The sequence below is a fragment of the Onychomys torridus genome, chromosome 4 (genome assembly GCF_903995425.1).
Source record: "Onychomys torridus chromosome 4, mOncTor1.1, whole genome shotgun sequence".
NCBI classification, from domain to species: Eukaryota; Metazoa; Chordata; class Mammalia; order Rodentia; family Cricetidae; genus Onychomys; species Onychomys torridus.
The window spans coordinates 38,593,603-38,606,798 of record NC_050446.1 but is presented as its reverse complement, the minus strand read 5'-3'; the positions used below and the strand labels follow the sequence as shown (position 1 = coordinate 38,606,798).

Here is a 13,196-nt window from a genome sequence, read left to right as displayed (position 1 = left end):
TACCTTATATTTTCAAGATGGTATTTCTCATAAGCAGATTCAATTCAATTAAACCTATACAGCACGCACCATATACAATGAATACAGTGAAAAAGCAAGAATTCTATAATGTACAGCATAGAATTTAAAAGCATATATTTGTTCAATCATAAGAGGCAAGATATAGATTATTAGCCTTTCATAAGCATTTGGAAGTATTTTTACATTAAAAGTGAAATCAATTTCAACCAGTACAATTAAAATTACTATAAGATAATTGAATCTTACCAGTTGCAATGTCTGGTATGTGAAGTTTGCTTAAGTGGTCTTTCTGGGCTTTCGCCAGCAAGCAAATCCTATGAAATTCTTCCTTAAGGTCCCAGAAAGTCTTCTCAATATTATCCCTAAAAAAATCAATATTTTAAAATGTAAGTTACAACTTCAAGTGATTTTTTTCATTAAATTTTCATTAAATATATACAGCATAGTTTTTATGGGCTACAGAATTACGGAAACGTTAAATGTTAAAAATAAAATTTAAATTTGTAGAAAATATTCTAAAAACAATTCTAATACTTGAAAAGCTAGGCACAAAGCAAATGATAAAAGTGCTATCATAAATGCACTGCACAGTTGATCTACTTATTCATACTTCACTCTCATGTTCTCTGTAAACATCATACATAGAGTATTAATTATTTTCACTCTGGTTCATATCAGGATTCATCCATGTCAGATAATATGGCCACAATACAGGGCTTGTTGAAAAAGGATCCTGGTGGAGAATTCAGCTGTTTAGATCTGGTTCCATTTATAACTATGTGATATGGTTAGGTCAGCTCACATGTGGGTCCACTCCAGTAGTTAACAGTCAACTGTTTTTCTTTTACAATTGTTAAACATTTTAAAAATATACAAAATGCTGTTTTAACATTTATAAGTCCAGATTTGGCAAAGAAGGCTCTAGAACTACCTTTCCTGATGTGAAGGGCTGCTGAGGTCCTTCGAGGGGCCTTTTCCAGAAGAACCTTCTTGTCTTCTTACCTGAGATTTTAAAAAAAAAGAAAAAAAAAAGATCACACTTTACACACTTCCACACTCAAATGACAAAACACAATACAATGTTCACTTAATGAAAACTAATCACAGTAACTCTCACAGTAACACAGTTTGCTCTCTCACACACAGTACAAGAGGCTTTCTGTATACATAAAAAATACAATAGGTCTTTTTTTTCTTTAAATGAGATCAAGGAAAATGAAAATAAAAAGCATAAAATATTTTCAGTAATTTCTTTGATTACTGTCTATACTAATGGTAACTAAAGGAATTTTTCATATTCAGTTAATCAAAATTGCTACTCTGATCACCAAGCACCTCTATGCCCAGAAATTTAGGGGCAAAATATTTCTGACACTTTGTCCTTTGAGATTCATGAATAATGGCCTATATGTGTAAATCAATGCCCCTGTATTTTGTTAGGTTTTTTTAAAATAAGAAATGCAACTGCGACACAAGAATAACCATACTACAGCTCCTGCTTATTTAATAAGCATCTAAAAGGTTTATAAAAGATAATGCATTATGTATTTGGGCTGTTTGGATACAAGTCCTTGCCTTTCACTCCCACCTTGTGGCCTATACTGGTATTACACATATTCTGACACTGAAAACTGATATCCGCAGAACATACTGTAGTCATGTATTCTATGGCTCAGAGTTAAAAATACACAAAACCTCATATCTGGTAGGTTCTTTGTGCTTTCTGAAGCCATAAGCCAACAAGTTCCTAAATCTGAAGAAGTCTTAATATTATATACTCATAAATTATAATGTAGCCCAAACTGTATAGTTCCTAAATTCAAATTCAAGCCATTTTTACATTTATTTATTTTATGTGTGCATGCAGGAACAACTGGCGGGGGTCTGTTCTCTCTCTGCCATCTGGGTCCTGGGAAATGAATTCAGGTCTGCATACTTAGCAGCAAGTGCGTGTACTCACTGGGCCATATTGTCAGCCCAATCTTGAGTAACGTTTGGTTTTATTCAATTAATGTCACTGCTAGCTATTAGTGAAATAAAGATTCATTTTTATTATGTTAATTATGTGTAGGTGAGTGTGTGTATCTGTGCACATAAGTGCAGGTGCCCAGGGAGGCCAGATGCCTCAGAGCTCCTGAAGAAGAACAGTCAGTGCTCTTAACTGTTGAGCCATCTATCTCTCCAGCCCTCTCTACCAAAACTTGCACGAGATTATCACATGTAATAACCAAGTCAAAGGAGAGGTACATTATAATAAAAAAACGCTTGATTATTTCACATTAAATTATAAAAGGGATTATAATTAATGGAACAATTTCCTTTTAAAAATTGCCACTAGAAATCTGCAGTAACTATTTTACTAGGACCTAGAACGAATGAGGAACAATGTTTAACCAAGAATGGAAGGTAAATTACAGAAAGTGGTAACGACAACACTGTACTTTCCAAACTCTGATTTTACATAACTAAGAGCGACTGTTTCTGAAATTAGGAGAATATTAAAAACCAACTGCGACTGACTGGGAAAGAGAGAAAGAAAAGGTAATAAAACAATTATACATTTTTTTTTTTGGCTTAGAAAATTATTGGTGCCAACCTTCTGTGATGTCTAGATTTGATAAAGTGAAAAAAAAAATCACTGCGTGTACTGGCAGGGGCAAATGGGGTACTCAGGTAACTCAGGGATTTCTATTAAATACCTAAAAATGAAAATCTTTTAGTTTAGGATAAAAGAAATGCAACTTTTCTTAGTTTTGTTTTTACTACTATTAAAGAAAAAGCATTACTACATCAAGCAGCACGCTGCAGTTTCTTCCATTCATACTACATCTGTTACTGTGTGGCAAGCGAACACTTTTCTCTTTGAGAAAAGCCTGTGTGCTTTTGTGAACTCACTGTGTAGTCTGTGAGATCATCCTGTGTTAGCCTCCAGAGTGCTGGGGTCACAGTTGTGAACTGCCACCTCCAGCCATCATCTGAAAACTTTAGGATCCCTAGCACTGGATGAAGAATTGTAAAAAGGGGCCCTTAACATACTAGCTGGAAAATAAAAATGCACGTGGGTTGCTGAAGATGTTCTGCAGTAGGGCTTAGTTAGAACAGGTTTAACATGCTGATGGCATTTTCCACTGTAACATTTGACACAACTTTCTCAAGACAATCGTTATATCTGAAAGGCTTTAAGACTAATGTAGTCGATGACAACTTCAACACTCTCCTCAACATAGACTTTTCAATGTTCTCTCTCTCCTGCTAACTCCCTCTCTATCTGACAGGGTTGTCTTAAGTACCTTAGTCTGTCTCAGCCTCTCAACTACAGGACTGTATGTATGTGCGTACCAGCACATCTTGCCTTCATGTTATCTTTCTTCATATTGAATATTGTTTGCTGTATATGCTAGAGAGGAAGTTGACACCAGAAAGATAGAACATTTTTCCTTTGATTCTCAAGTATTATTAAGTGGACTTTATAATGTAGGAAGCTGAAATTACCTTAATTTCAAGTAAGAAAGCAAGAGAAATATGAACATTTTAAGAGATTTTTATGTGTGAAGTCATTCAACAAATGAGTTTATTTTGAGACATAAAATCTACAACAGCATGAACTACTTCAAGTTTATGTAGCTATTTTCAAGTGTGTGTAACTAGTGAAGTGAGTGCTGGAGTGAGGTTTACAAGTCTTACTCACTCTCCATGGGGATAAGCCCTCATGCTGAATCCATTAAAACAAACCCAGCTGAAAGCTGAAGATGTGAAGTGTTCCCGAAAAGTTCTTGTGTGTGAACCTGGATAATCTTAGTGTTAGCCAATTAGTTTTTCATAGGTAAGTATCAAATAAAAGCATGCATGTCAGAGCCAGAGTATTTGGTGATCCTTAAAGTGGAAAAAGAAAACAGCAGCTACTATTCCATTAGTCCAAGACCCAAGTTTACTCTTCATATAGAAGAGATAATGGAAAGTTGGCTAGGCATGTGGCTCAAAGACAGAGCAATTGCCTGGCATGCCCAAGACCCGAGGTATGTCCCTAACACTGTCAAAAAGACAAAGAGAAGTGAAAATGGTGTTGTGTTGCCTTTCAGAAAGTACTAGCTATCAACTCCTCTAAGAAAGAAATGTAAACTGAGCCATGCCTATAATCCTAGCACTTGGAAAGCTGAGGCAGGAGGATCTGGATTCAAAGCTAACCTAGGCCATGTACAGAGAGACCCCAGAGTAACATGACAGGCACTGCTAAGTATTCCACTGAGAACTTATCAAGATCCTCCTGCCTCAGCTTCCCAAGTGCTAGGATTTAGGCATGGCTCAGTTTACATTTTTAGACAAGTCTTATCTTCGTTATCGCTGGTATAAAAAGTGGAAGTATTTGTATATTCTCTTATATTTAAGTAACCTAAACCTTAACAGGCTAATTTTATTTTTACTAATTTATTGTTGGAATTGAGCCTATGACTCAAAATATTCTAGGCAAGTACTTTACCACCAGAGAAATACATCTCCAGCCCTAGAAAACTAATTTTCAAAAAAGAGTATAAGTTCTCAGTGACATACATAGAATACCTGCCATGTTATGCCAGTTTTGCACAAAGTATTCCCTCTAAACTTCAGTTGGGATCCTTGCATGCAAAAATATTTACTGTTAGGTGCTTGGGCAACTCAGTGGAATCAATATTAATTCATATAATTTCTGGATTATGTTCAAGAAGAATGTTCTTTTAAAACAAAAAAAAGAGAACTACATTTTTTCTTTTTTTTTTTTTTTTTTTTGGGCGGTTTTTTGAGACAGGATTTCTCTGCATAGCCCTGGCTGTTTTGAACCTGTTTTATAGACCAGGCTGACCTTTAACTTGCAGAGATCTCTACCTGCCTTCACCTTCTAAGTGCTGAGATTAAAGGCATTGAGCACCATGCCCATGCCTGACCTTTATTTATTTATTTATATTTATTTTTTAAGAGAAAGGCCAAGGAGGAATTGGCTGTATAGACCAGGCTTGTCTTCAATTCTCAGGGTCCCTTCTGCCTTAGCCTCCTGAGTACAGGTCCATGCTAGAGAACTACTTTCACTTTGAGCAATGTAAATCAAGAAACATACCAAAGGAGAGAGGAATCGCTGATAAAGGGTGAAAAGCTGTGAAGCTATACAAGTGAGCTGGGTAAAATTCAGCACAGAAAAAGGAAACATTAACAGTGGAAAAGAAACAGAAAACAAGAGATTCCCTTCCATGTAGATTTTCAGAATTTAAAGAATTAAATATGAAAAGACCAACTGAGGCTGGATATTTCCATATGAGCTTCAGATATAGTGAAACAAAATGTATGGAGATGACAAGTGTCAGATTTAACTGAACTAAGGGGAAAGCAAAAACAAGAGAATTAAGACCCACAAAATAGGACCAGAAAAACATACAGAAAGAAATGAGATAACATGGTATAGAAATGGGGGAATTCTAATTGATCGGCACAAGTCTATGTAGACGTAAAATCTATGGTTCTTTCACCCTCATTAAAACTCCTGGAAATACAGCACATAAGAGGAGCAAAGTACTAGGAGCTTGGCCTGTTGTACACGAGACAGTGTGCTAGGCAAACCCACTGCCAGTGTGGGAACAAATCCAGGGCAAAATGGGATTCTTCCCAGTGTTCTTAAGGAAATGGCAAGAAAATAAACAATATAAAAATAAAAATGAAATTACTTCCAAGTTCTTTACAAGGTTCTGGTTTAATATAAATCTACCAAAAATATCTATCAATTCAACACAATAAAAATACTTTAAAAAAGTTGAAAAATGCTTCATCTGTATATAACTATTATGATTTCAAATCACTAACATCACTTGGAAAACTAATACTTTTCTATGACCTCATCTTTTAAGTCCTTCACTCATTACATTCTCTATATATATCTGTCTGAATTATTTTGTTTAGAAATATTTTATTATTTTATGTGTTTGGGTGTTTTGCCTGTATGTGTCTGCACTACAGCCATGCCTGGTGCGCGTGGAGGCCAGAAGAGAACACTGGATCCCGGACCTAGAATTACAAATGAGTTGTGAGCTGCCATGTGGGTGCTGGGGATCAAACCCAGTTCCTCTGGCAGGGCAGGCAGTGCTCTCTAGTGCATAGCCATCACCCCAGCACCTTAATTTACCTTCTTAAGGAGTATAAATATTTATTCCTGCGGGTGAATTCTCATGTAAAATAGAAACCACATAACTTAAGTAACCATTTAACATAAGATTTCTCATACCCCTCTCCCAAATGCTCCATTTATATTAAACTGATCTGAAAAAACCCTTTACCTGTAATTTAATGTACACAGTACTGTGATGATCAATCTTCAATGTCAATTTGATTGGATTTAGAATCACCATGGAAACACAACTCTGGGTGTGTCAATGAGGTGCTTCCAGAAAAGTAGGGAAAGACTCACCTTAAATGCGCCCTCCCATCTCAGGGGCGGAGACCAGAGACTGAATATAAAGAAGGAGAGAGTGCCAGCATTCATCCTCCTCACTTCCCGAGGGCAGATGCAGCATCAGGTGTGCATGTGGTGCACACATGAACACGCAGGCAAAACATGCATACACATAATAAAAATCCTGTTCATAAGTGTCAAAGACCTGACTCTATTATTTGTGAATTCACATTTTAAAAATGTGAAATGATCTTAATTATGTAGATACAGAAGAAATAAAAAACCCAGATTTGATGCTTTATTCTACTGCCAGTGGAAAATGTAGATTAGATGCTAATATTCCCCACATTCTTATTTTTTTTTTATTTGGACAATTAAAAACTTTGACATAGTAATAAAGATGCCAACTCTTGTGGTAGCAATCGTATTCATATTTGTATTTTACATTTAATAAAACCATACTAAAATACATAATTTAAAAAAATCTTTAAAATTTTTAAAAAGAATATGGAACTATGACTAATGGCAAAGAAAAAAATCTTTCAGTATGAGTCTCCTGTGTGTGGTGGTACTGTGTTCCCCAAAATTTTGTGCACCCTAATAAACTTATCTGGGGTCAGAGAACAGAATAGCCACTAGATACAGAGGCTAGAAAATGGTGGCGCTCACACCTTTAATCCTAGCACTCCAGAGGCAGGGATCCCTCTGGACCTCTGTGAGTTCAAGGCCAAATTGGAAGCAGCAAGGCATGGTGACACATGCCTTTAGTCCCAGAAATTGAGCCTTTAATATCAGGGAGTGTTGGCAGAAAGCAGAAAGATATATAAGGCGTGAAGATCAGAAACTAGAAGCTTTTGGCCTGGTTAAGCTTTTAGGTTTTGAGCATCACAGTTCAGGTGAGACCCATTCAGATGATGACACAGAGCCTTCCAGTTTGAGGAAACAGGATCAGCTGAGGAACTGGTGAGGTGAGGTAGCTGTGGCTTGTTCTACTACTCTGATCTTCCAGCATTCAGCCCAATAATTGGCCTCAGGTTTGATTTTATTAATAAGTACCTTTAAGATTCATGCTACACCTGTCCTAACATAGGGAGTCTGCCTGGTGATCAGGAGAGTTCAGAGTGTAATGTATTAGGTGCAAATGAAAACTTAGGTGAGCCAGCCCCTCCTCAACCTCCAAATTTTAGCACTGTCACTGAAGGGATTACTAAGCCCATAAAAAATGTCAAAATACCACATTAGGAAAATACTGGAGATCCTGTGGTTAAACAAAGCTAAGTGGCTTTTTAGTATTCATTTCTGATCCACATACATTTTTTTTAAAAGATTTATTTATTTATTATGTATACAGTGTTCTGTCTGCACATATCCCTGCAGGCCAGAAGAGGGCACCAGATCTCATTTCAGATGGCTGTGAGCCACCATGTGGTTGCTGGGAATTGAACTCAGAACCTTTGGAAGAGCAGGCAGCGCTCTTAACCTCTGAACCATCTCTCCAGCCCCGCATACATTCTTTTAAAAAATTTATTACATTAGTTTATACATTGTGTGTGGTGAGACTTGTGCATGCATGCCAGGGCAATCCTCTCCTTTCACCAAGTGGGTCCCCAAGATCAAACTCAGGTCATCAGATTTGGTGGAAGCATCTTTACTCACTGAGCTACCTTGCTGTCCCATTACATATATTTTTAAATCCAGGATACATATGATAAGCATGTACTCTACCCCTGAGCTACATACCCCTCTACTCCACACTTCTACTAGATTACAGTTAAAAAAAAATTCAGCATTTGCTATGTGCTTACTACAGTGGATACAGATAAGTAACTGGAGATAATTTATAAGTATCACTTAATATATAAAAATTATCCAATAAATGTGAAGAGGAACAATGAGAAAACATTGTTATCCTCATGCATTCTTAAAGCTGATGAAATGCTAGAATATTCTTAGTATTTCTCTTACTGAGAAAAACATAAAAATCATCTCTAACAGGAAATTACAATCTATCTTCACCAGTGAGTCTCAACAAGAATTCAGGACTCTTGAATGCCAAGAGCCTTTCAAGATATCTGTAATTGGAGAGAGAGGTCTGTCATAGGCCTTGGGTGTCCTTGCACATGTCAAGAACCCAAGGCTCTGACTATTCTTTATCTTGGCATTTTTCTGGACTGTGTTTACAGACAGCCAACTTGAAAGAGCATATAGTTTCCCAAAGATCCAGCTGAACTGGTGCTTGTTATAAAGGGCAAGACTCCCTAAGCTAAACACTCCTTTCCACTAACATAATGACAGGCATCCATCTGGGTTCTCCTATGTAAACCTCCTGCCAGGTGGGAACAAGGCAAATCTATTCTTGCTGCTTGCTATTTTACAGCTAATAAAGACATTTTTTTTCTCTGACATGGTCTATGTTTTCTTTTGGCATCTGCAAAGAGGTTAATGATTAAACCTACATAATGCTATCTATTAGCTAAACTATTTTCACAATAGCATTAAATGATATTTGCAAGGTTTACTGTATTGGCTTTACACTGATGGTACAAAAAGCAACTGTGAGCAAAACTCCTGATGTTATCTTCAAGTGCAAGGGTTGTCTTAGGGGAAAAAACTTGTGTAATGTTTGAGGCGCAAGCTGAACTAGTCACTTTTTTAATAGAATGCTATTTTCACTTCAAAGAATGAATGACATGCAGGCTATGGTTATTCAGACGTTTTCTCAAAAGCAAATGAAGCTAGCCTGTCACTTTAAGGAAAACAACTGACAAGACTTGTTGCCAATAATAAAATTTGAGCTTTCAAGTGAGAATTACAATTTGGAAAAGTTGTACCTGCTATAGTAAGCTTGACAGCTGCCCAATAGTTAAAGGCTTTTGTGGTGAGCTTGACGATTCTATTAAATTTGATTTTTAAATATTATCTAATAAGTTAACACTTGGAAGATCTATAATCTCTACAATCCAGTAAACCAATAACCTCCAAATGGCTAGCTCATTATGTTGTAAAACTATTTGAGTAAAAAGACAGTCAAAATGTAAGAGAGGCCACTGGCTTTAACCAGGTGAGAAGTTCACTGATGTGGCTTCAGATGGTTAAGAAACTGGGCCAGGGAGATGGCTTAGCAGCAAGTAAAGGCACCTGTCATCAAGCCTGGCTGCTGGAGTTTGATCCAGATTCCTCCTGCATGTTGTTCTCTGACCTCAACATGTGCACCATGGGGCATGTGCACACACATACGCCAACAAAACTGTAAGAAGAGGAACTGCCTCTTACCAAGTGCTAGTGCATGATCAACAACGGCTAGGAGCTTTCCTTTTACAGCCAGGTTTCGTACACGAGGCTGGATTCTTAGTATATAATTTAAGGAAGAAAACATAAAGCAAAACCAAAATACAACAAACTGAATGTAGGTGCATTCTATAACACTGAAAAATCATACCTTCAAACTACATATGAGAGCTTTTAGGATGCCAGATTTTAACACAACAGTGAGAGAAACTAGATTGCTTTGTGTGTGTGGTGGTGGAGGGGAGGCTGCTCCTATCTACTGAGGCTGTGAGAGAAAACAGCCTTTTCATGCTTTAGCAAGAGAAACCAAGGCTGGAAAGAATATGCCAACTCCATTTTACAGGCTTTACAATTAAAAAGGGGAGAGAGGTGAAGGGAAGAAAGGGACAATTTGGGGAAATAAGGGGAGAAAAGACAGCCACACCAAACGCACTCAAATTTGCTTAAATGTTAGGGAAGATGCCACTTCTCATTTACTTTTTCTACAAATTATTATATATATGTGTGTGTATATATATATATATATATGTATGTATGTATGTATATATATATTTGCATATATATTATACTAATTTAAATGTAAGGAACTTATAGAACTGGTTCCACACTCAGAATGAGACATTTGCTTACACTGAACAGGCAAGGATTCTCTAACATGGTACACATAAGCACACATTTTTCTTCAGCTTTCTGTAAGCTCCAGGTTGGCATGCACCACTGCTGACCAACTATAGCTTCATTTCTGTGTAATAAGAGGGAAAAGAGATGAGCTTTAACAGGACACAGGGACAATATATTTATTTAGTTTTTTCAGACAGGGTTTCTCTGTGTAGCCTTGCCTGTCCTGGAACTCACTCTGTAGACCAGGCTGGTCTCGAACTCACAGAGATCTGTCTGCCTTTGCCTACCAAATGCTGGGATTAAAGGCGTGCAAATACCACTGCCTAGCTGACAATATTTTTAACATCTGAGTAACTGTCAACTTTATTGCAATCTCTGCTCTTAGAAAACTTATGATAGTACTATGCTTAAACAAAATAAATCAGATCTAACTTTCTGATGGAAATCACTTGGTGATTAATGTCTTGTTGAAAAGTCTGAATTTTAAGTTTTGTTTAAATGATAAATAGTATGTCTGCCATCTATCTGTATGCTATGTTCTCTAGATACAAAGCCTGGACTATAATACTATATATATATATATATATATATACACACACAGTTTAAGAGACTTGCAACCGAAAATAATTTCTAAAGTACTGAAGGAAGGTATGGGGCACAACACTGAGATAGACATCCCTAAGCTGGAAATCAACCATAAATCCAGAGTATGTGAATGCACACAATGCAAGCATGAAGATGTCACCCAAAACCAAGACCTGTCAATCTAAGATTTTCTAAACTACAGAAGGCCAGAAAGCTTAATGGTGTTCAACTTCACACCACCTGACAGAACTGGCCAACATAAAGACTGAAGGAGTATGTGCTGGTTGGTTTTTGTCAACCTGATACAAACTAGAGTCCCTGAGAGGAGGACATCTAGATTGAGGAATTGCTTCCATCAGATTGGCCTGTGGGCAAGCCGTGGAGACATTTTCATAGTGATTGATGCTGGAGGACCCAGCCTACTGAGGGTGGTGTCATCCCTGGGCAGGGGATCCTGGGTTGTATAAAAAAGCATACTGAGCAAGACACAGAGAGCAAGCCAATAAACAGTATTCCTTCAAGATCTCTGCTTTAGTTCCTTCTTCCAGGTACCTGCCTAGAATTCCTGCCCTGACTTCCCTTCATGATGAACTACAACTCTAAGATGAAATAAACTCTTCTCTCCCCAAGTTGCTTTTGGTTGTAGTGTTTATCACAGCAAAAGGAAGCAAACTAATAGAGAAATTGGTACCAGGACCATAGATAGTGCTGTGACAGATCTGACCATGTTATTTTTGGAAGAACTGTGGTAGCATCTGGAACTCTGAGCTGCAATACCACTGAGTATTCAAAGCTTAAAAGGAACTCAAGTTCAATGTATGTGCCCACAATGGGGATGGGGGGGGCAGAGGAGGAGGGTGCATTTTCACAGAATTTGATTTCTTATTTATAAATATTTTCAATATTCAAAATTGCTTACAAAAAGTAGTAACAACATACAATGGTTTTTTGTTTTTTGTTTTTTTTGTTGTTGTTGTTTTTTTTAATGTGCAGCTGAGGATCGAACCCAGGGCCTTGCACTTGCTAGGCAAGCGCTCTACCACTGAGCTAAATCCCCAACCCCAATGCAATGGTTTTTTTAGTTCTCCAAGCACTGTCCATTAACATTCTCTTAAAAGTCTATATTTATGTTATAATTTTTCAAAATTTTAAGATCATAGACCATGGTATTTCTTCCTTCTGAGCATAATCACAGGACTCAGGAAACTAAATTCATTGTTATCATTTGGTGGGGGAGACTAACCCTTGCCCTACCCCTTACCATTGTCATTTTCCTCTATAGACTGTGAGCTACAATGCTTGTGGATACTTAAAAAATATATAACACATTATTGCTTTAGTCTTTAAGACACAGATTTAATTCTTTGTTCCTGAAATAACTGAACTTCTAATGAACAGAAAGAATACTGTGAAAGTGAAGGTATGTGAATCTAGTGACAAGGTCATAGAAAGCACTTTCCACTCTACTCTTGGATCCCTTACTTTAAGCAAAGTTAGCTGCCAGGCTATGAGTAGACACCCATATGGCAAAGCCTCCTGCCAAAAGTTATGTGAGTGAGCCATCTTGCAAGTGCATCCTCCAACAAGTGAAGCCTTCAGCCGGCAGTCCTTGCCTACTTTTGATTTCAACAACATGAGAAATCGTAAGCCACAACCATCCAGCTAAGTCACTCCTGAGTTTCTGTACATAGAAATTAAGAAAATAATTTGTTGTTTTTATGCTGTTAAGTTTTTTTTTTTAGTAAGTTTAGGGTAACTAGTTATATGACAGACATTGCAAAAGTTATGTAACTACCAGGGAGAACAAGAGGTAAAAACCCAGTTATTCAAGTTAAATGAGGCACATTCTTTCAACTCTAAGTAGAGTACTGAGCATTATGTAATGATAGAGCCTTGTTGTCTTGAGCTTTTAAAGATCTTTTTAGAAGAAAAAGGACTTCTGCACACTCTTTATAGGAATAGCATGAACACTGGCTGAACCACAAACACTATTTTTAATTGATTGGCTGAGTGACTGGTTGAGCACTGGAGTGCATGCCAGGCAAGCACTCAACCACAGAGCTAAACTCTAACCCAATTTTAAGTTTCTTAAGTCAAACTTTCCAAAAAGGTCTTCCTCCCCGCCCCTCCCCCGCAGTATAGCTCTAATTCCTTCGCTTCATGTTTCATTTTTCGAGGCAGTGACACAAGTGTAATCTGCCAGAGTGTCCAACAGCCTCCCCCTCGAGCACATCTAACAGAAACAGTTGACAGATAACAACTCTTCAAG

General features: G+C 37.3%; 1 protein-coding gene across 8 annotated transcripts in view; it reads right to left on the bottom strand.

Moving 5' to 3' along the window:
- Nucleotides 1–13,196, bottom strand: part of Tank (TRAF family member associated NFKB activator) — a 67,031-nt gene that overhangs the window by 9,640 nt on the left and 44,195 nt on the right. For all 8 annotated transcript variants that reach the window (XM_036184887.1, XM_036184893.1, XM_036184889.1 and 5 more), the window contains 2 exons: nt 953–1,023; nt 268–383 (listed from right to left, as the gene is read on the bottom strand). In XM_036184887.1, the coding sequence (XP_036040780.1) occupies nt 268–383; nt 953–1,023 (187 nt within the window). The remainder of the gene's footprint in view (nt 1–267; nt 384–952; nt 1,024–13,196) is intronic.